The 24,833-nt window shown below is 28.2% G+C and overlaps 1 protein-coding gene across 1 annotated transcript; it reads right to left on the reverse strand.

The window, feature by feature from the left end:
- Nucleotides 1-966: 966 nt before the first annotated feature.
- Nucleotides 967-24,832, reverse strand: LOC107436245 (polypeptide N-acetylgalactosaminyltransferase 1). The gene is made up of 10 exons (XM_087152664.1): nt 24,093-24,832; nt 21,676-21,842; nt 19,838-20,015; nt 18,329-18,538; nt 16,200-16,317; nt 14,532-14,717; nt 12,634-12,768; nt 4,282-4,410; nt 3,020-3,169; nt 967-1,390 (listed from the first exon to the last, which is right to left on the reverse strand). Exons 1-10 carry the CDS (start codon nt 24,644-24,646, stop codon nt 1,196-1,198), a joined length of 2,022 nt encoding a protein of 673 aa, XP_087008790.1. The 5' UTR covers nt 24,647-24,832; the 3' UTR covers nt 967-1,195.
- Nucleotide 24,833: the final 1 nt, after the last annotated feature.

Genomic DNA, 24,833 nt, shown 5'->3' on the forward strand with positions numbered 1-24,833 from the left:
TACCCTCCTCTTTTTTAGTAAAAAAAAACTACATGACTACAGATTTAAAAACAATCAAATTTACAGATTCATTAGTAAACAACTTCCTAAAAGTTATTTTGTAAACAACTTCCAAATGTTTTTAAAATCCAATAGCTAAAATCCAATCCAAAAACTCAACTAAATAAACACTTCCACATACCTTTTTAATATTTAGAGTTAACAGACTAAATACAGTTAAATGCTGGGGGGGGAAATAATAAAAAATACCATAATAACATGCAAATTTTATCTTTCAAGCTTGAGATTGCATTATTATATAATTATAATACTCTATTGTACTTATTAATTCCAATCTTCAAATTAATAACAAATTGATGCAACAATAAATATTAGCTTATTCAAAATATTAATGAATGCAACATAATACTATTAATAAATAAGTTTTCAAATAAAAGTACATCATAATGATAAATTGCAATTGTAAATTTTATGTATGTGTTGCAAATGTTTTCTTTACTGTAATAACAGATAATAAAGACAGAAAAACAAAAATGACACGAGAATTTTTAAACACTATAACAAATTACAAAACATTGCTTAACAGATAATTTATATTATCTCTAAACAGATGGAGATAAAAGTAGATTATTTTGTGAATTTACACAGACTATTATTCTTTCAAAACTCAAAATAATCTCCATAAACAAAAGAAATCTGAGAAATCGAATTTTTTAAGACTTAAAAATTAATTCAGCTTATTCACTGAGTTTTACAACTGCTTTAAATAGAAGATAAGATATGAATTACATTTGTGGTATCCCTGAAATTTTATTTACAATAGAAAAATGAAAGTTATCGTTTTAAGAAACAGATAAAATAAATAAATAAAACACTGGATAGATTAAAAATTAATTCGTGGCATCATCCGTGAAAATCTATCAATTAATTCACAGAACAAACAAAAAAATTCATCATCTCACTGATTACAAAAGACATTTAAAAAAACTGAAGCAACATATAAAATATTTTAAAAAATAATTTTAATACCACCACAAAAAAGGACATAAATAAAATAAAATTGCATGCTCAGAAACTTTTTTTTTGACATCACATTAAAAAAAGGCACAAGCATTACGCTTCCATGTCATATATTTGTAGTTTTTATATCCTGACCCAAAAAATAAATATTTTATAAAATCAACTATAACATTCATCACAAATATGGTACAACTGATACTTTATGTATTGGACTATACTCTATTTGAATATGTGGCTCTTTAAGATAATTCTCAAACCACCAAATTTGGTAATGTCCACCATTGCACATTCGAGCTACCACATCTTCACTGGACTTCTTGCGGCTAACATCAATGCATCTCCCAGTTTTTACATGAACGATAGGACCACCCTGTGAAATAAAATAAATAATAGATTATAAAAAAACTGAATGAATGAAATTTTTCATATTTAAAAAATAAATATTCTTAATCATTTTCAAAATTATTTAAAAAAATAATTATTAGTATAAACTCGCTACAGCAAATGAAGAAACTAGTTAAAATATTATAACACTAAGTTAAATGAGATCTCAACAACACAATCTAGTTAGTCTTTTGAAGAACAAACTAAGTTTTAATACCATTCTTCATAACAAAACTCAAAAAATATAAATGGAAAAAAAAATTGCTGACTTTATTTTTTAATGAAAGTTACAGTGATTCTATCTTGATTAATCTTACACTATTCAACTTAAGACCATACCAGATTTTTCTTGTATTTTGGTTAATAAAAAGGTTTAATTTATAATAATAAAAAAAACACTATATCTATTATCAATAATATATTTTTTTATATCATGATACATTTTAAGTAATTCAAATTTAATGAGAGAGGAAAAAAGATTGCAATGAAGTTGTTTATCCACAAAGACAAACTAATTTTGATCAATGTATAATAAAATCAGAAAAAAAAGTGATTTTGCTGAAAATCAAAGCATGGCATTAGTACAGATTATTTGTTTTAGTACAAGATCCTCACTGCGACTCTTCTGTTATAATGAACAATATATATACTCCCGTTTGCTATTCCATAGTCATAATGTCATTTTAAAATCTATCAGAATAGAATGTCCAAATTAAACCGTTCATTCAATTATGGCGCCAAAAATGTTTTTCATTTTTTTTAATCAAGAAAAACAAATCCCTCCAAAAACAGGTGTTAAACATTTTGCAAATTAAAACCACAATTTCTTTTGACGTTACCACTCAATAAAAATGAAATATCTTAAATTCTTTGTTAATGGATGGAGATCGATAAATATGACCACTAATTCTTATCCTTGGTGGTCCTAGGCACGTTCTATGATATAAAAAGATAGTAAAATATAGATTACTTTTCATTACAGAGTATTTGCAGTGTATATTGCATCCTCGGTGGAAATCTTAGTCTCCTGTATACATTAGCAAATTTTTTTTACAAAAGGTTCAATAAATTTCTCATAATTTTCTTGTTGGAAGACTACTCACTCTTTTTATATTCTGTAATAAGCAGTTTATTTTGAAGGATGGAAGTTATCACATTTTTCATGATCTTATTTTTGTTTAGCCTTTCTTCGTTCATATGCCATACTTATTTTGTTCAGCCCTTCTTTGGACCATTTACTTACAAAAATGAAAAAATCTGAAGGAATAACAGTGTTTTTGTCAAAAGCCCAGAATTTATTAGTTTTGAGTAAATGTTCACTATTGTTTTGTGTACTCATGCTACAGTGACCTCATGTTACAATGCCCATTTTTGTTTGGTCCACAATTGTTACATTGAGCTCCTGTATTAGCTTTATTCATAACAAAGTACTGTGGTAGATTTTAGGAATCGAATTACCAGAAAAGTTATAATAATATCATACTTTTTTTAATGCTAAAACTCTCTGATAGTTTGTATACATAAATTGAATCGGCAAAAAAAATTCGATAAATTCATTTGCACCCTTACATTATGTCATTAATAAATATATCCATGAAATTATTATTTTACTTACTATTTTATGGGCCCATTTTTGATTTCCTGCCTTTCCATGGCATTTTGTCATAATCACAGGAAGTTCTTCACTATCTTCATCTATATCATCATTTAACTCAGCACAATTTTCTTCAATCCGTAGTTCCCCATCCTTTGTTAAAGATAATAACTACAAAAATGAAAACATATATAAAGCCAATTTTACAAAAACAATATATTATGCCCAAACTATACTAGATATATCAAAATTTAAAGATAAAATGAATTAAGATCAGAAAAAATAAAACTCATTTTTAAAATACTTTATGTCTGTTATGTCTTTATAATATTTCTATGAAATAAAATGAAATTTATTTCAATTCAAAACAAGTCTAATAAAATTAAATAAAAATGAAATTTATTTCTATTCGAAACAATAGTCTAATAAAATAACCTCATATTATTTATTGCCAAACTATTTAATCTTAAAATTCACTATCAGAGTTAAACCATAGATTATTCACAATTTTGGAATCAAAAGGGATCAATATACACTGATCAGTCATAAAAGTACCTTGATGAGCCATCATCAGTGATCAACCATCAAAAAAAAAGTATCATTACCAAATATTTTACCATTAGAGGAATTATTAATTAGGTTATAAAGAAAGACTCTTAATCACTAACTAATCACACACAAAAAAGAGAGAGAATTTCATTCATTTGTTATTATCTGGGTAGAGCTATCTTTGAAATTGGTGGCAGAAAAATCATTTTTATACCAATTGGTGGTAAAGGAATTTCTTTCTTTTTTTTCAACTTCTAGCAACGATATTCTTTTTTATGGCAATTGATGGCAACAGAACTATTTTATGACAATTATCAGCAGAAAAAGGCTTTTGTTATGGAAATTTGTGGTAAAGGAATTCTTTTAATGGCAATTGATGCAACGGTATTTTTTTTTCTTTCCATTTTCAAATTTTTATTCGTCAGACGATACTTTATAAATTAAATTATATATCAGATTAGTACAGGAGAAAGAATATAAGAGAAACAAAATAAAAAGGCACAATTTGTTTTCCGTTAAAAGAGGGTTATAGATAATTGTGAAATTATTAAATTTGCATTTCGTTATTATACTTGTATTTACATTCAAGACAAATCTGATGAGAAGTAATCATGCACAGAAAAAATATTAAACTGAAACAACTCTAGTTGAATAAAATTTTAAGACAATTTAATTAAAAATGTTTACTTAATAATAATAATAATAAAGAAATGAAAAAAAGATGATTATCTTACTTGATTTGTGATTAAATTCATTTGCTCTGGTAGCTGACTACCTAAACACTCATAATAACCAAGAGCCTCAGACTTATCTTCATCACGATTTAAAGTATCAAGGCATAGTTTAGACAGAGGATTTTTTACCTATAAAACAAGTTTAAAAAAATCATCTAAATAACTGAGTACGAATTAATCTAACATTTTCACTTTAAAAAAATATACTAAGCAAATAAATAAAGTTTTAATTATAAGAAAGATAATGAAAAGAAATTAATAAAAGCTTTTCATTTTAAGTTTGTAACTTATAGTATGGTACAACATTTAGATAACTTCTGTCCTTTTTTCTTTAAACTGTGCAGGCTAGGGGGCATTGTTTTTATGTTTATTTTATTTTAGTTGCGTCTTGCAGTCAGTTGTGTTATCTAGTTATTGGATTTTTAATTCAAGTAAGCTTTTGTTTGTACCATTCTTATGTATTTGTCTAGTTTTTATTCTTCTGTATTTGCTTCTGTATTTTATATTGTATTCTTCTGTATTTTATATTGTATATAAAATACAGAAGAATACAATATAAAATACTATTCTTTTTCTGGACTTTGGCAAAACCTTTGGGGTACAGAGACGGCAATTTTAGACTTTTGTCTTGCTCTCTCGATAGAAAAGGTTTTTCTTTTATGACTTCCAGAGTTGGTACCTCCTGAAGATCTCAGCTTTGGTTGTCATATTTATCCAATTTTTTTCATTTTTTTATTGTCTCATTTCCTTTTGGATTCACTGCTGCTAAGCGTGTTTTTCCATTGGAAGTATTATTACTAATTGCTTTAAAATTTTGAATTCTTTACTTAATAAAATAATGAAAAGAAATCAATAAAAGCTTTTCATTTTTAGTTTGCAACTTATAGTATGGTTCAACATTTAGAACTTAAAAGTTCTTAATACTATAACCAGTCATGTATAATTATTATTGATGCATTTTCCTTTCAATTTTTAAAATCAACAAATCAAATGTTATTAAAAAGATAGCAGGGAGTAACTTTATCTGTTTCTCCCTCTACTCTTTTGAAATTAAGGATTTCTACATTCTACTGTTAATTAGTATAAAATTAAGTGAATCAATAATCACTTTAACTTTATATTATTCCATTTAGTTTGACATTCTTTTAATTACCATTTGTAAGTCAATAATTTTTTGAACTATTTTGAAACAGTTGCCTTGTTGACATCTTCAAAAGCAAATATTTTACTTGCGTTAAAATACACAGAAGTTAAATAAAATTTATCTAATTTATCAATTTAATCTTTACTAGACATATACAAATTATATGTTTACACAAATAAAGATATTAACATATTCTTTTTAGATGAGATAATTAAATTGCAAATGAAAAACAATTTTCTGTTACACAACATATTCTACAGGTTTGAAATAATGTCTGTATGAAATATAGTTTTAAAAAAATAATAATAAAAGATAAAATTGGAACTAAAAACAAACTAATTGATATGTACAGTCCGCAAAAAAAAAAAGATATCACCCTGAATAACTTTCGTTCTAATGATCGGATTTTCACGAACTAAAAGTCAATCTTAATGGTTCCCGGGGGTGACCTCAAATATGCTAATTATTGATTAAGTTACGAAATCAGACACAAAAACGTACTTTCTCTGAATAAACATATAATTTTTTTTACATATTTGGATTTTTAACCTTCAAAATATAGGGGGTAGCCACAATCTGGGAAATATGGTCCCCATAGTTTGGTCAGGAGAGCGATCCAAAGTTCGTACCCCTTAATGTTAATTTCACTTTTTACGTTTTTAGTCATATTTTTAAAACTAATAAAGCAATTCAAAGAAAATTTCAACCAGTCATAAAAATCACTTACCCAAAGATAATTTCATGAAAAAAATAATTTTTAATAATAATTAATTATTTTTTATTATTTAATTAAATTGAAAATGAAAAAATTTTGAATTATAAGGTATGAATTTTTTTATACCATATTAATCTACATATTTTTCAATTGAAAAATCTAAAGTTTCAACTGTTTTTATTTATTAGAAGCTGAGAAAAATTAAAATTAATTATTTAAAAAAAATAAATTTGGCGACAATAAAGAAATGATTAAATGGGGCGATTAATATTAAAATGTGATAAACTTGCGAGAACTTGACTTCGTGCGCGTCGCGTAAAATTTCATTCATATTTTTTTCGCTAATAATCATTTGCTAATCTTTTTATTTTTATTTTTTTTAAACTATAAAATACAATGTTTCCTTTTTAGTCTTCTAAAAATCGATTTGCAATTTAGTAAAGAAATTTGAATAAAACATTTTATTGAATAAAAAACATTTTATTCAACGAATGTCGAGTTTTATAAAAGCATGCTTCTGATAGAATATGATTATACAACAGATTGTGCTTCTTTAATGTGATTACTTTTTATTTTTCAGTTTTTTTTTTACTCAATAACTGATACAATTGCAATAATATACATACGTATGAATAAATTTGGAATAAAATATTTATCAATTTCTTGAATATATATTTTATAAATATCAATAAAAAAGCATAGTCAACATTTTTAAGCATGTCTCACAGCATCGCAAATTTCTCAACATCTTATAGGGTAAACTAACCAGTGAATGAACACTTAAGCTTAGCTTGCCTTTAAAAAAAAATCATAAAAATCTCAAAATTTGTAATTTTAGCTAAATGATAGTGTCGACGTATTTGTTATTAAATGCAAATTATGTAAAAAAAATTTAGATAACTTACATAATATTGTTTTAAGCTTTTGTTGGCTTAAATAATAAGTAGTAAGATAACCAAGTGAAGGAACAGTTCCTACCAGTGAATAAACACTAAATTTTCCAGTGAATGAACACTTAATTTTGAGAATGTTTGATGCTCGTTAGGAATCCATAGGCCACACAAATGCCTAAAAACAAGATTTTTCTTGGAATTACAACATATAACCACAGTTAACGTGGAAAATGTTACTTTTTTCAGGCATGGAATGGAAAGTAAAATATGTTTGAATACATAATTTAAAAAAATGTTTTTCTTTTTTTTTTCTTACAGTTTAGTAGTCCGTTCTAAATTTTGAGCGTTTATCATTGTGTAATCCGGTGATGTTTTTATTATTATTATAATTAGATCACTTTTTTGTTTACTCTTTTCCCTATATTTTTTAAGCTTTTTTTAAAATCTTTTTAAGTATTTTTCTTCTCTTCGTCATACTTTCTGCTTTAACTTTTTTTTCCAGCTCTTTCAACCTCTTTAAATTTTCGTTCTTTTTCTGAAGTTAATGCAAAAAAATAATTTATTTCTTTTTCTTGTGATTTAACCTTCCTCTTTTTTCCAAATTTTTGGCCAATGTAAATGTATCTTCGAAATTTCTTTTGATTTTTCCAGTACCATTTCTAGAATTCCTCACTGGATAATAAATGAGAAAAAGGAGTTTCGAAGTTTGAGTAAAATCCATCTCCCATTGACTTATTTGGATCTTCAGCAGTACTTACCATCTACTTATGGAACCAATTTTTTTTGCAACTAACATTGCCTCAAGAGGGCTTATCTCAAAATCAGTTTTCAAGATACTTTCATTATCAATGTTAGTTGCATCAGCTTCAGTGCCAAAATTTGATTAACCAAATTTTCTTTTTGAAATAAATTCTTCAATATTGAGAAAAGCACAGGCTATTGGATATTTGGGAGATTAAATTTTTCTGTCAATGGTCCTTTAAGAATTTGCAACATAACTTGTGAGATTTCCTTCTCAAGCTTCTGAAGAAATAGAACATCGTTACTCTCGAAGCATGCGTTTTGTTAATAAGCTGTCTTGCTCATTGACTCTTGGTGTCTGTCTCACATGCATTTGTTAAAGTAAACGTTTTCTACATCGAATGGAAAAATATCGCATTTCATAAAAGCATTTTAACTTCATCAGTTGATGCCTTAAAATCTTATTTAAAAATGGATGTTAAATTTTCCCGGCATATGTTTTACAATTCTTTTGTTTTCAAGATCTAACGAGAGAGTTCCATGAATTAGATACTAAACCAGAAAATTTGTTTTGATGAACAAAACTTGCTCAGTTTCAAATTGATATGAGATTTATATCAATCCAGAAGAAGCAAAATAGGGAATTTGATAACATTTTTAATTAGCCATGAGTAGAAACATCCGCAATATATTTGTAAAATGTTGCTGCTGTCATCGTTTCATTTCATGAATCGCTTTTTCCAATGAAATATATAGTAGTTACCGATTCTGTAATATCTCAAAGAATTCTTCAGTAAGGAAAAACTACCAATGGAGGTACTTTTTTCTTTCCTAGGTACTTTAGAATATAAATCCTTATAATTTTTTGGGCCAAAGATTTTTCCTGTTTAAGGGCAGTATTCAACTCTTGTTTCGTTTGCATTGTAAATGCAATCACTTTCTAAAAGGGTGCCAGGGCTACTTCCCTCCTAAAGATTCTTCTAAAATTCTTAAAACCAGTATTTCGAATACTATTCTCTAAGGGAAGTTTTGCCTTTTGAAATTATCTTCGCATTGCACTGAGTTATCGGTGGATGTCGCCTTAAAAAAAACTTCACCCATTTTTCATCTGGATGATTGTCTTTCAATGGATTTTTCCTGCCAGTTCCCGTCTGGACATTAAGGACCGCAATGAGATAATAATTTAGCTAATTATTGGCACAAAAACCTGCAAAGAAATTTTCGATTCAAGCTTTTATTATTATATTTATTTGTTATATTTAGTCAGTAAACATAGTTTATCAAGGTGTCTAAGGTATGATGTAATAACTAATCACTACATTTATAAAGATAAATAATAAATAAATTATTATTATAATTCTTTAAATAAATTTAGTAATTAAATTTGCATTTTGAAATGAAATTGTTATAGGAACTATTCATACAACATTTAACTGAATTTTGGATGTCCTCTATACCTCAAAACTACTTATTATCCATGTAAAATCGTATTTCACACATCCTGTTCATTCACTGGGAAATCTATTCCCAGTGAAGAAACATGTGTGTTCCTTCACTGGTTAGAAGTTGATTTTTGTATTTTTAACATAATTTTGATGTATAATATGACTAAAGGTACAAGAAAGTTGAAATTTTTCTTTTATTTTCATTAACTTGAAAAAATCCCAGTTAAGGAACACTTGTTTATTCATTGGTTTTTCATCGTTTTGTAATCCAGTTAATAAACACCCCCTAATCTAAGTACTTGCTTATGTTATGATGCTTAAAATAAATAAAACGTAACTTCAATAACCATATTTTGAATTCTCTTTTTCACAATGAGAAAAAAAAAACATTATTATATGCAATTAATTGTACTTTAAACGGATAACTACAAACCCTGACCTTATAATTTGTCAAAGAAACAAGGCATTGAACAGATACTAACCGATTCAAAACTTTTTCCAGAGAAGACTCTAAGACCAGGTAACTCAGTGCATTGTTAGATGACTTCCTATTGTTAGGTAGTAAGCTACTGTTACCAATCAATCGAAATCAAAACGATTAAAATCGTATTTTTAAAAAATATCTATGAAATGTTCCTTCACTGGGATGTGTTCCTTCACTTGTTGGTTTACCCTATATCGTCTTAATCTTAAAAGAAATTTCCGGAAGTGTTTCGCAGAACTATTTTACCAACTATTTAATTAAAGTTTAACATTTTTAAAAATCTTATTCTTTACCCTTTTAAGTTTATTATTTCCTCATTAATATACTAATCAATTTTTTTAGTACTTTAATTTAGGTTTTCTTTAAAGTAAAGTTCCTTTCAAAATTATAGTCAAGTTTTTTTTTAAAGACATATATTGCTCCAAGGGATCTACTCAATAATTTCGCTATTTCCAGAATGAAATCTGTTTGATCGAAACATATTATTCCTTGAAAATTAACTTTTATTATTTATCTAAGCTTATTCCATTTATAACGGTATTAAGGTTAAGAATATGCGATGGAAGCCCCGTTTACTATTATACTATAAATGCATTAAATCATGTAGCTTGAATAATTTATTTCAAGCAAATTATTTAATAATTTTAAGCAAATAGAGGTGTAAAAATAAACTCGATAGAAATATTCTGAATGTATACCCTAAAATATTTGTAGAATAAACTTTGAAATCGATATATAAAAAATACCTTTTCAAACAACTTCGAGTAGGACAGGAACGCTAACTTGTTTTAAATAGTTGTCCTTGTAACTATTTAATTTCGATTCCTAGTGCTAGGGGACATTCCATTTTCACATTCGACTTTTGAAATTTCAATTGTAAACGGAATTTTTTTATGTCCTTGAATTAAAATGTTAAGGTTTGCAGCAAAAAAAATTGTACTGCATTGATTTTTTCACATAGCAGTGAATTATTAATTTGTTCAATCTAAGAACCTGTGCCTCTAACTTATGTAAAACTTATTTTAATATCGAGTGAAATAATTTAATATGTTGTTTAACTAATAAACTTGGTAATAATAATAACTTGGGATTATCCATTAACTACTGTTGTTAATGGATAATCCCAAGAAACTGAATCGAAAATATAAAAACTTCATTGATTTAAAAAAATAATAGATAATAGTAAAAATAGACATGTTTTGAGCGTAGAATAATAAATTCACAAGTTATTCAAGCCTGACAAGTCTTGAGAATGGGCGATTATATTTGAACGCTCGAAACTTGTCGACTTTTAGTACCCTCTTCATATGTTTTGAAGCCAGTTGACTTTTTATTGTCAATTATACTGTTTTACAGTTGAGTCTTGATCATTATTTTGATAAGGATTTTACACTTGTTAAAGTAAACATATGCATTTTAATATTTTAACAGGATTCATGTGGTCTTTAAAAACGTAAGAGCATCAATATTGTAAAAGTTATATTTAACTTAAAGATTAAAATTTTGTGACCAGATATTTTCAGTTAATGAAATTAAATATTTTATCTTTTAAGCTTTTGTGTCCCTATTTCAGTATCTTAAATATCTTACAAGCTCTGTTTAGAAAGAGAGTATCAGATATACATAAGGGAAACAAAAATAATCATAGGAGCAGTATTTGGTGGGAAATGTAGCTTATCGTAATTGAAGAATATGCTGTGCAACACTTAATGGTGAATTTGAGAACGTAAGTTTCAGAATGTATCGAAACATGAGGATGCTGTTTTCTAATCATCTTTATCCAAAGAAATCCATGCAACCAAAATATCTAGCAGAATGAAGTGATTTTTTAAACAATTAATCATACAATATGCAACATATTATTTCAATATCTTATTCTTAAACATAACATATTTCAATGTTTTTAAAATGCCACTAAACATTCAGCAATTCCTTGAGTTATAGAAAAAAGAAATATCGAAAATTATAGAAACCTCTGTGAATGTGCATTAGAATTACTATACAATCTACATTTTATTTTTCAAGCACTTTTTTTCCCTTCAAAAATGATAATCCCTAAAATTTTGTATATAGCTATAATAAGTTATGTTAATTTGATTTTAGTATGAAATCCTCGAATAAATATAGCAAAAACAACATAATCTAAATAATATCAGATGAAAAGTTCATGTGTTTAAATACTAAAAACTCAGAACGTAATAAATAATTTATAAATCGATTCAAATTTTCTTTTCAAAGGGGATTTAAAAAAAATTGTTTTTTTTTTTTTTGCTTTTTGGACAGAAATCAGCTTAACAATTGTCTATCGAGATATTCTCTATTAATAATTAATAAAACCTCTTAAAGCAATCACAGAACTTTATTTCAATTTTTTTAAGGTCAGATTTTGGTTGCCTAGCAACCTAGTAAAATTAAGCATTCCTCCTTTGAATTAGTCAAAGGGTTATCTTAAAATATTGATTTGCGCAGGCGACTTTTTTTGGCGGTTTTCTGAACTATCGCCAAATATATAAACCTTTATTGCTACCCAATTTTTTTAAAATTTTGTCTACCCCCCCCCCCCCTAATTCAAGTGTCTAGATTACAAATATGTAAAAAGAAATATATGTTTATTCAGAGAAAGTACGTTTTTGTGTCTGATTTCATAACTTAATTAATAGTTAGCACTAATTAATTAGCATATTTGAAATCACCTCCAGAAACCATTAAGATTGATACTTAGTTTGTGAAAATCCGATGATTAGAACGAAAGTTATTCAGGGTGATATCTTTTTTTTTTGCGGACTGTACACATTGTCCAAAAGAGATTTAGTACCTTAAAAAGTAATATGTAAAAAAAAATTATTTAAATAATATAGTATATGCATTCATTATAAATATGTAATAAAAAAAGTAATTTATATCAAGATTCTACATAAAATTATACTTACAGATCCATACGCTAACACATTCTTGTCAAATATAAATTTTTCAGGATATATTTCTGTTAAATACCAATCAAACGACTTACACTGCAACCTTTTTTTCAATTCCATTCTATGAGATATGTCACCATAGTCAATCTCCTATGATAATACACATTACTTAATTTAGATTAATAGAAATAAGTTAAAACAGTTTTAGTCTTTCATTACAATAATTATTTGTAGAGAAAATTATAAATACAAATCACACAATGCAGACATATCCATAGAAATGTAAGAATTATTTTATCCTAAACAAAAAAATACAGTAGTCTCACAATAAAGTATGCTTATTAGGGACAAACAAAGGGTGATATATTTAAATATGTGATATAATAGTACTTTATTTATGTTGTACTACAGCTGCATACCTGCTAACATTGAAGAAATAAAATAACGAGATTTTAATAGCGAAATTTTTTAGGCTACGAGTAAAGTTTTGATACATCACGTAAGTCAAAAAGAGAAATTCAAAACTGAAAATAATATAAGCACTTACAGTTAGGGAAGTAAGAAATATGTATATAAAACTTAATCTAAAGAAGATTTTTTTAAATAATTATTTATAATACTTAAACTATTTTATTTTATAATAGATGTTAAACAACCGACCTAATTTTGAGTTTACAACTACTAATGTTCAACTCTGTACCCTTGTAATTTTGATCCAATCCAGAAGACAAGGAAACTCCTGGATCAGTACCCCCAGAGGAATCGATTTGTATTGAGAACATGGAGGACTTTGTGACTCAACAAATTTAACGTTCATCAGTCACCATTTATTACACTGAGAGTCTTCAAAATACTCCAATACTGACAATAGCACTATTTGCAGAGGAATACGAGAAATATTTTTCCATCAGCAGATACTTTATTGACAAAAAAAAAAAAATTAATTTCGTTAACAAATACACAGAGAAATTTGAGATAATACAGGTAAACAGGAGATTGTCGAAAAATAAAGGAGTCTTCAGACTTGGCAGGAATGCAGCTGCACTATGTGTTCTTAGTGATGGTCTGGGAAACATCCCTAAATTGCTATCACAATTTTGTGCATCAAAATTGTGATGCCATTGCAATTTAGATTCTCTGCAAAGACAAGAGGATGGCTCTCTGTTTTTGGTAGCCAGACAATCAGTGTGTAAAGTTGAACATTTTACGATAGAACAATTTCATGAGGACCAATAAAACGCACACTCAGTCTCTTTGTAGACTCATCAAAGTTCTCACCCACCTGTTCACTGACCACTGCCAGTGATGCTTGACTGCAGTGATCTACTGAGAACCGTGTCTTACGAGTAGTCTACTGTGGGACGAATGTTAGATATAACATAAGTTAATATAGCATAGCAAAAATGATAATATAAAAGTGTAATAGAGCCTCTTTAGTAATAGAAAATTGTTATAATACATTTACTGATAGATTTTTTTAAGTTAAAACTTTAGAAAAACAATAACAAAATTATATTAGAATATATAATAAAGAAGATTATCTGCTGATTTCTGTTTCAAACTGCTTCTGTTGCAAGAGTTCTGTTGCTGATTTCTGTTTGCAAAACAAACATAGTTAGAAACTTTTAATAAGCCTTTTAAATTGCAAGTAAAATGAGATGGAGAATGCTTATCATTATATTCTGAGAAGCAATTCATCGTTCTTGCAGCAGAAATAATAAAAAAAAACATCAAAGTGGAAACTAATAAACAATAAATAACTTAGCTGAAAAAAATATGGCAATAAGCTTCGTAAAATCATTGTTTTAACAATAAAAAATTTTAAATTAAAGATAAAAATATTTTAGATTAATACATTAAGAACAAAATAAAATTTAATGAAAAACTAAAAATACAAAGAATTGAATATTTACTCTTAGATCTGGACGATGGAAGTAAAAATATTTCTTGTAATCATCCATCCAAACCTCAACTGTTCGAACTGTATTTATTCCATGAGTATCTTTATTTCCTGGGAATTTGTAAGGATGAAAACCTCTAAAGATATGACCAACATGAGAACAAGGCACGATTTCAAGAGTCCCCCCACACATCCAAACCTAGAAAACAACAATTGTGAAAAAATTTATTTTAAACCACTTCAAAAAAAGAAATAGAAGAAGAGTGTCAAGTCTGTAATTAAAAACAGTTACATATGACTAATTCTAACTAATATGTTTGATTTCAAAATGGTGAATAAAAAAATGCTAAATTTCAAATATTATTAAAATAATAAAAACAAACTGTGGCATATTAAGGTGTCAATAGTGTTAGTTATTAGTTATGTAATGTGTTGCTTTTTCTTTACTAATATATTTCAACAATAGAAAGACTAACAAAATTATTTTTACAGTGAAATTTGTGAATTTTATTAAAAACAGCTATTATACATTATAAAGATAGGATCATCGAAGAAGGATTTTTTTTTTTTTAGACTGTGTCATTTTATCATGTTAGTATATAATATTACTATAACATATCCAGTTACTACATCTTCTTCCTTTTTTTATACATTGTTACACAATTCTCAAATGCTATGACACATAATCAAGATGCTGTAGCTACTAAATCATTAATTTGAACAACTGCTTTAAATAATCCTGTTATGGTAGAACCTCCATCAATGGTTTGACTTGCAACCATTCAATATGAATGGTTGCAAGTCAAACCATTGATGGAGGAAAATACAGGAAATACAGTAAATCCTCAATGCTGATCAGCATAAAATACCAAACTATAAATTTTAAATGCATGGAAAACAATAAAGAAGTAATGGACTTGAAAATTTGTAAATTTGCAAAAAGTATAAAACATTTTAATTTGAAAAAACTATATACATGTGGTAAAACATTCAAGATGTAAAAGAAGGTGAATAAACACATTTATTTATTTAATATATTTGGAAATTTTGGTTCACACTTTTTCTTCTGTGAGCAAACTATCAATTTGCAACATTTGTAACAGATTGCTGTTTATTTTCTGAAAGTTTTTGTGAATACAGGAAGTTCCTTGTCCTTACAAGTGCTTGCCTCCATCTTTATCACTTTGAATTTCCTCAGCTTCTGCAATTATTTCTTAAACTGACAACACCACAAGTTTCAACATTTTTATCAATTAATGTATACACATCAAATGTGGAAAATTGACATGTTTCCTCCAAACTGTTACAAATTCTTATTTTCTTCTTGATCATTAGCATAAAGAGTTATATTTTTTCTTCTCCAAACGAAATAACAAATTTTTTTTTTCAAGTGTAGGTAGAATTTCTGGATAATAAACACAGGCATCTGCTAGTTTAAAAAACAACCTAAATGGGTATTATTAGCATCATAAGAATAGCACTGGTAACAGGACGGTCAAAACAAGACAATATATACAGGAAAACGAAAGATGCAGGAATGCTGAATCGAGGTTCAAATGTTTTACAATACAAAGCCAAATGATACAGCTATCTTACTCTTAAAATAAGAAATGACTCTAAACAAATTTTAAGAAAAAAAACAACTCTCAAAACAAAAAAGAAAGGAAGAGAAAATACTTACTCTAAAAGACATTTCAAGATTTTCTCCTCCCCAAATTTCCATTCCTGGATCATAACTTCCTATTTCCCAAAAATAATTGCGTTCAACTGCAAATAGACCTCCAGCCATTGTAGGTGTTCTAGATAAATTAATAAAGGCAATATTTTAGAGCTTTATTGTTTATTTATTAAAAAAAATAGGTCTGATTGCCAAACCATACTTTAAATTTAAAAAAAAAAACTTATCAATCCTCTTATTGAAAAAACAGTTATACTCTGCAGCAAGTTCAGAAAAGATCATTGCAGTATAGGATTTAAGTAATCCTCCGCAAATGCATACACAATTCTGTTTTATTCTGTAATCAAATAATCAAGTGTGATTGTGAGCCCAACTCAAAAATCCTGAAAATTTCTAGGGTAAAATCATTAATGATGCATTTCAAAAAATCAATGTCTTTATAAGTTTAAATCATTGACATATCAAAACATGAAATTCTAAATAAATTATATGCAGCATAATTTGAATGAATAATTATGCATAAGTTTACTTTTATCTCTAATCACATTTATTATTCCACCAGAAAAAATATTTACAAATGATGAGAGATGCCAAGCATAAATTTTAGTTCTAATATTTGTAAATAAAATATACAAGAATTTTTATATATTAATGAGATTGATGATTTCTTGAACCGTCTGTATTTCCGGAAACTTCTGGATTGCGGTAAGTAAAGAATCCGGAATTCCGGACTTTTTTCGGAGCACAATCATATATAAATAATACAAATATGCAATAGAAATGCTTTTAAAAGTTAAACACACTGTCAGAAATTTAATTCCTGCTATCTTTTATAATATATATCATAGAATTATTAAAAAAACAGTTCTAGTTTTGTAATGCTAGTCTAGAATCCTAGACTTGGCAACATATTTTGATAAATAAGGAGAACATTTGTTCTTGAAAAAGAAACAACTACATGACATTGCAAGAGCATTGGATTTGATTGGACAACTAAAAGTTGAGCATCTCATGCTGCAAATCAGATGTGAGATAAAGAATTTTTACTTTTGTTTTGCTGCAGAAGAAAATTGTCCGTAAGAAACAATATTTATTATTCTTTCATCAGTTTCTCTAAATGCGAACAGAAAGTATTATTTAATACAACTCTCAAATTTTATGGGAAACAAAACAATTTTTAATAACGAGTTTTGTTTTCCTTATTTTAGATGATTTAAGAAAGAAAGCAAATAGATAGCTGAGCAACATCCTTTCAGGAGTTGGTGATGTTGATATGCATTCGTGCTGAGAGCTTGGCATGCACTTGAATGCAAACAGGCTCTCTCCATATGGATAATGGTTTTTTTTCTCAACTTGCAACAGAGTATAGTATTACTATCACATTTACAAGAATTAATTCTATCTTATTATCAAATTAGTACAACTCATGCTTATATTTTACAAATAAATTGGGAGTCCCATAAATAAGGCAAAATAATAGGAAAAACATTCATTACAATTTGAGGCTCTGTATCTAAAAATGAAGAAAAGTGGTGGCCTAGGCTCCCTTTTCAAATTAAGATTTCAAATAAGAATGAATGACTTAAAATTAAATTATCTCAAATTTTCTTATAGTTATAATTCAATTTATGCCTTCAATACTTTTCAATTTATGCCTTAAATTAAAACGAAGTTAACCCTCAGGTGGATAATAAAATAGGTTTATGATAACACTTTGCTGACCAACCGAATTGCACCCAAAATTTAGCTAGACATGCTCTCTGTCCAAAATGGGATAGCACTTACTTAGGCACTTGATGGAAAACACAATATAGGAAGGCCAAGATTTACTTGTCAAAGATACATGCACCATGAGCAGTGCAAAACTAAATGGGAGGAGGAATGAGAGCTGGCTCAAGGCAAGGGTGCCGGGAAAAAGAGACTTGTGGCCTTATGTGCCAGTTGACACAAAGAGGATAGGTAGGTAGGTATAAGCTAGACACCACACATTTTTCAACCATAACAACTAACTTTTGCCAAATAAAGCAATCTCCCCTTTGGTTGTATACTGATAGTTTACAAAATGGGATGATTCCCCGATCAGTCAGCAAGGAGTTAAAATATAAAACTAGAGCTAAAGAAAAGTGTCAGACCTAGTTGGTTCAACATCAGACTTTTTACGCCTCTCTTCTCTATCAGGTATTTCAATCCATGTGAAGTGACCATTCCAAGTAAAACCTCCTATTTGAAAATACTCCAAATTTGTTGCATAATACTCAAAAGTCTTATCATCAATCACATCAATGATTGGACACAAAACAGCATCTCTTTTATCTTTTATTCTTTGAAGGAGAGGCTCCAACCTGCACATTTTAAAAGCAAATCCACTTATGTTTGAAAGTTGAAACAATATTTAATGATGAAAACATATTTCTTAAAAACAATAATTATTTTTATTTCAAAATCAACCAGATCTTTATAGTTTTGAATATGTTATAAAAGAAAAACCCGTATATGGAGCATAGTAGTAATACAGTGTAACCTGTTGAGTTGACCACTTCTGTATTTTGATAATTTGTCCAAGTTGACCTTATTAATAAAGTAGAATACAGGTAAAATCAATTACATTTCCTCTTACACGTTGATCACTAGACTAAGTGGACCATCAAATTGTTATCATACAAGTGGCCAACTTACATCCATTACTCTTCTTATTGTAATTAGATTGGACCTCTTAAAATGATTGGTTCTTAAACCTGTGTTTCTAGTAAGTATGTCATTTTTAAATCACACTTCATTCAGATCACATAACTTAATAAAACCTTTTTTTTAAGCAGAAGTGAAGCGTTTTGAAAGGGCAAACAATTCTGGTCATAAAGTGATTGTGTTTTTATAATCATTACAAAAGTTTAGAAACAAATAGTTAGAAAATAATATTAAAACAAAATATAGTATTTCAAAATCGTTACGAGAGTTAGGAAACAAATGGTTTGAAAATGTTAATAAAACAGAATACAGTTTTGTTTTAAGCATTCCTGGCTGTGAAAAATTAAGTAACATTATGAAAAACTAAAAAAATTAGAAAAATTAATGATAGCTTGTTCTGAAAAATTAAATATTTTTATTTTGTGAAAACATTATTTTAAATAACACTTTGACAAAATATTTATAATAAAAAATATTGCATTAACTGATAATAAAAAAATTGCATAAATTCATGAGAAACCATCAAATGAGTGAATACAGAAGACAGCTAATACTTTTGCAAAACAAACTTCTCACAGTGAATACACATATACCTTAGAATTTTAAAGTTAACTTTTCAATTAACTATATTTTAATTTATTCTTTTTTTATTTATATATACTTTATTATCTTAATTGAAGACCATGGGGAAAGAAATATTTTATGTCGATAAAAGCTGATTTAGAGAAAAACAATTTCGCAGAAGTAATGGAAAGGTTTTTTCCTACCACAGCCCATCTTTCATGTGTAATAACTCTCAGGAAGAACCAATTTTTTACACTATTTATTTGCAAAATGCTGTGATCCTCAAAATGTAACAGATGACTATCAAATCTTCATTTTTGTGAAAAATGGAGAAACATTTCTTACCGGACTTCAATTTAGTTTAAATGACTTGCTTTTGAATACAAACTTACCATTGTACATTTGCTTCACAGTGAGAATCCAAAAAAATCAGCACATCTCCAGTTGCAAGCTTAGCACCAGCCAGTCTAGCACGAATCAGGCCTTTTCGTTCATTAAAGCGGATTAATTTTATTAAATTGGGCTTGAATTCTTTACTAATGTATTTTTGTAAAGAATATTTCAATTCATCTGAAAGAGTAAAAAAGAATGCCATGTAATAAATGATTAGAAAGAACTCAAATAAAATACTTATTTTGATTTAGAAAACAATTAACAAAAATAAGTAACTTATTCACCAATAAATTCATATTTAAGTTTATTTACAAACATAAAAACTACAATTAATTTTTTTAGTAAATTCACATTTATCATCTTGATTGCAGACAATTTAACATTATAACAATTTTAATGAAGTAACAAATCACCATCAAATGATGACTGAATAAATTATGACAAATCACCATCAAGACAGGTGAAGGATAAACAAATTAACTTTTCAAAAAATAACACCAGAGCACTGGGTTGCAAAGCTAAGTTCTCTGATTCCAGGATTTCTCCTGGCATAAAAATCTAACAATAAAAAACTAACAAAAGGGCAATAATTTAGTTTTAAACAAAATTTATAATTTTACTGTATGATATTAGATTTCTGTGGCAGTTACAGTAAATTATCACACTTGGTTAGAATCATCCACAAGTGGAAGAGAAGGTGTGCATGCAGGTAGCCTGCGAGCAAAGAGTGGACTACAAACTATCTTAAATAATGATAAAAATATAAGTGAAAGAAAAACAAGCTAAAAATTTTTTTTTCAACCTTGTAACAGCAGGGGTCTGTCAAGGTTTTTTTTGAAAGGTTTTTTTTTGTTGAAAATTTAGACATTATTTGTGAAATTTAAAAATTATATTAAAAAGTCAACACAAAAATATGGTAAAATAAGAAAATATTTTCGAAAATATATTAAAAATATTTTGCGAAACTACCATTTTTCCTAAAATTGAATTTGTGAAAGTATTGCTAAACGGCAGTAAATTTGCCCCGAACAGTCCTTTGAACAGTAATTAATAAAACTAGCCCAGCCTTCAGTTTTAGATTAAAAGAAATTCCAATCACATCACCACTTTTGCCGAGTACAGTATTAATAAAAAACTGTCTGAATAATAATTAGTAGTAAATAAAAAAAATTAATTTTCTACCTTTTCTTCTTCTGTATAAATTTGCTGTTATAATTTACATAACAAGTAACAACGTTTACTAATCTAGTAACTACACGCTTCTTCTAACTATACCCTGTAACTACATACAAATAAATTTTTTTACAGCAAGCACTGAACTTCCCATCTTCCCCTGGGAAGATTCCGTAAGTGTTGCTCTTTCAACATTACCTAGTAGGCAACCTGTGAACCTAAGTCACGGAGGAGATCAACATTACCCACACCATACTGCCACAGATACACATCCATATTGCCACAGGCTCCATTCGCACATGAATTGGGTGAACCCTGAGCGGAATTCAAACCTGCAATCATTAGCTTTGCAGTCAGGCACACTGACCGCTCTATCACCTGGCCGGAACAGAAATAAATAAAAAGTATTTATTTACATTAAATAATTTTATTTATTTCCATTTTTATCATATGTACCCAAGTAAAGAAAATTAGTTTCAAATGTAATAAGGCTCTCATATTAATTTCTAATAGAATCTATATTTTTACAGTAATAGTTTTATGCGATTGTTAGACCTTATGTTATCATCTAGTTTTTTATGCCCTGATCCTTGATATATGGCTTTTGTATTATTTTAATATGGAAAAATTTTAAAAAAATTAAAAATGATGTAACATGAATTACCTTTATCACTAAAGTCATCAACTAAAATAATTTCATGTAAAAGATGGGGCGGAGAACGATTAATGACGCTGTGAATTGTTCTGAGTAGAGCAGACCACACCTCATTGGTAAAAATTATTACAACACTTGCAGTAGGAAGTACTTTGTCATAAGTCTCATATTGGCACCTAAGCAGGATAAAAATAAATATATAATAGCCTAAAAACACAGAATTTTTGCAGCAATACAATAATTTAACTGAAACTATTTCATAAAGCACTTTAACAATTTACTTTAAAAATAAGTAGAAAATTCCTTAATGTGCCCCTTTCCTGAGAAAAGAGAAACTTCTAAAAATTTGACCAGTTCAGAATAACCTAAACAAAGTAAACATTTGTAATAATAATAAGAAGAATTATTATATTTAAACCCAGAATTACTTTTTTTAATGGAACATGAATAAAAAAGGCCATAATTTTTAAAGGGATGGCAGCTTATTTTTACAAAAAGGACACATTTATAGAAATAAAAGTGCAGGCAGAGTGGGTCACCCCTCTAAAAATATAGAGAACACTGATGTAAAATGTTAAAAGTTTTCATTGAAATTATTTGTATATTTTTCAAAGAAAAGTGTATTAAATCAGTTGTTTTTTATTTAAGAAACTTCCTTTTGGATTAAAATAATAAGCTTTTTCGTTTACTAATTATCATTTAAAAAAAAATTCAACAGCAAAAATTAATTTTCTGTGGCAAATAATAAGCTGGATAGATGCAAAGTTAAATAAACAATATTAATATTTTAAAACTTTAATGTTGTTCAGATATTTTGTATATTAAATTGGATTCTGTTTACGTATGTTATATAAATACCTTAAATGCTGTTTGTACTTATATAATGCAAAATTGCATGCAATGCTTTAAAGGCTCTTTATAATACAGTTGATTTAATTTTAATGTTTATACAGTCAAACCTCGATATCTCGAACTTGAAGGGAGAGGAGAAAAAATTCGAGATACCAACATTAGATTTTAAATTAGGCCTATTAGGGCTACATGAAATTGCATTCACAGCAAAAATAATTTATGAAAGATGCAAACATAATAAAAATTATAAATGTCTACTTTTCAGAAAATAATTTATTTATGGAATAACTTAACCCCTTTCTTCTCACTCCCGTGAAAATGATGGGGTGAGGTTTCGCCCTCTATTTCTCGCTCACGTGACATTCCCGGGATAGTGTTTAGCGCGCGACAATAAGAAAAAAACTAATTTGTTTCTTTTGCCCGAAAACATTTTATTTCTCATTTTACACACCAGATGGCAGTACCAAGATATTTTTAAGGTAATTGTATATTTTTTTACAAAAGTTCGTTTTAAAATAGATGTCAGCACTAATCAAATACGTGTATAAAGAAAAATAGGCACTTTTATGACTGTTTTCTTGAAAATTAACTGATCGTTAAGGGGTTCTTAATGAACTTCCGTAAAAAAAAAAAAAATGCCTGTTTCAAGTACGTTGAGTAATTTTCGTAAAATTTTCTGCATATCTTGCAACAGTTACAGTAAGACTATAATTTTACTTGGACATGACTGCTTTATACTTAAAGATTCAGATAGTAATTGTAGCATGTGACATAGGTAATGCTTCGTGTTCCCATATCAAAGGTACTGGGTTCTATTCTTGGAGCATGCAAAATTGACTCAGAGAGTTGATAAAATGAGTACCAAGTATGCTTGGAGACTAAACACTAAGGGCTCCGCATTCTTTTCACCCAACCCAACTAGAACATCTGCGCCTGTACCCAAGCACAAGGTCGAGAAAACTGGGATGGATACGGTAGACCTTGGACCTCCCCTCAACAGACTGTCATGCCACTGAGTTCAACTTCGCATCTTAATAACAAAAAATCGTAAAAGAAAGAAACTCTTTCATCAAGATATTACTAAGATCCACATAATTGTGTGGGAAACTTTAAAAAAAAACATTCAACATTTCAATCAAATTGTGTGTCTAATGAGCCCCCACGATTTCACCCCAACTAAGCAGTGGCATACAAGAAACTAAAAAAAGGGGAGAAACATTAATTTAATTTATTACAAGCTAAGCAACCCCACAATTTCAATCGGCTTTAGGTTTTGATATTGAAATTTCCTAAACTCTGCTTTTAACTACGTGATATTAATATTCTGGAGTCCTTTCATACCTGTATCTGTTTGCTCTAACTACCCTTTTCAAAAGATTTTTGCATTTACAAAATAAAAATTTAATAATAAGCAATACTCTGTTTAGTATAAATATGAGTTAAACACAGTGATTTGTCCCTTTCTACGATTTTTGTTCAATTTCTTTTCTGTCATTGCCCAGTTGTCACCTTTTTTTGGCAAACGCAGAAACTTTCTCATTTATATTACAATTTATTATGAGCATGAATTTTACTTTGGATTCCTTGGATCAGGAACACTTCTATTTAATGCAATTCTTTCACTTAAATAAACGTTAAAAGCAGCTTCTGAGAAACGGGCATCAGCCAGTTTTTCCTCTTCAGGGGACAGGTGAATGGGTTCACCCCTCTCCCCAAGTCCAGGAGTCACTTTCATTTCAGGTATACTATAACGTAAATGCCCGTCATTTTGATTTTGGTCTTGAAAATTAGCCGATTTATTCTTTTTATTTCGATTTTGGATAGGCGCCTTGGCTTGTAATTTATGAAGCAAAGCTGGATTTCGGAAACTGGATGTTGTAAGTTTCGGTAAAACTACTGAAGAAGTTGAGATATTTTTGTGCGTATGTCTTACAGGTCTGCCAAATGTTGGCACGAATTTCACAGAAGTGGAATAATAACTAGAATGTTCATGATTCGTTGGAGATTGTGTAATATTTTCAATTTTTAGTTTATAAAGCCAATAACATGCACAACTTATAGCCGCTAAAAGTGCAATTAGTTTTAAAATAGCGGTTCGTCGTCTTCGCATTAGTCTAGTGAAAGCCATTTAAATAAATTATTCGTGAATTATTTTTTAGAACGTATATCATTTTATATGCAATAAATTAATAAGGTGATGACAGGTTTCTGATCAATTAGTTCACTAATTATTAAATCACAACACGTGTTGCATATGTCAATTTATTCACCTGCCGTTGCTAACGTCAACAATTCGTTTTGTTGTTGTTTGTGTA

Source organism: Parasteatoda tepidariorum, chromosome 10 (assembly GCF_982258835.1).
Source record: "Parasteatoda tepidariorum strain Cologne lab strain chromosome 10, Ptep-v5.0, whole genome shotgun sequence".
In the NCBI taxonomy this organism is placed as follows: Eukaryota; Metazoa; Arthropoda; class Arachnida; order Araneae; family Theridiidae; genus Parasteatoda; species Parasteatoda tepidariorum.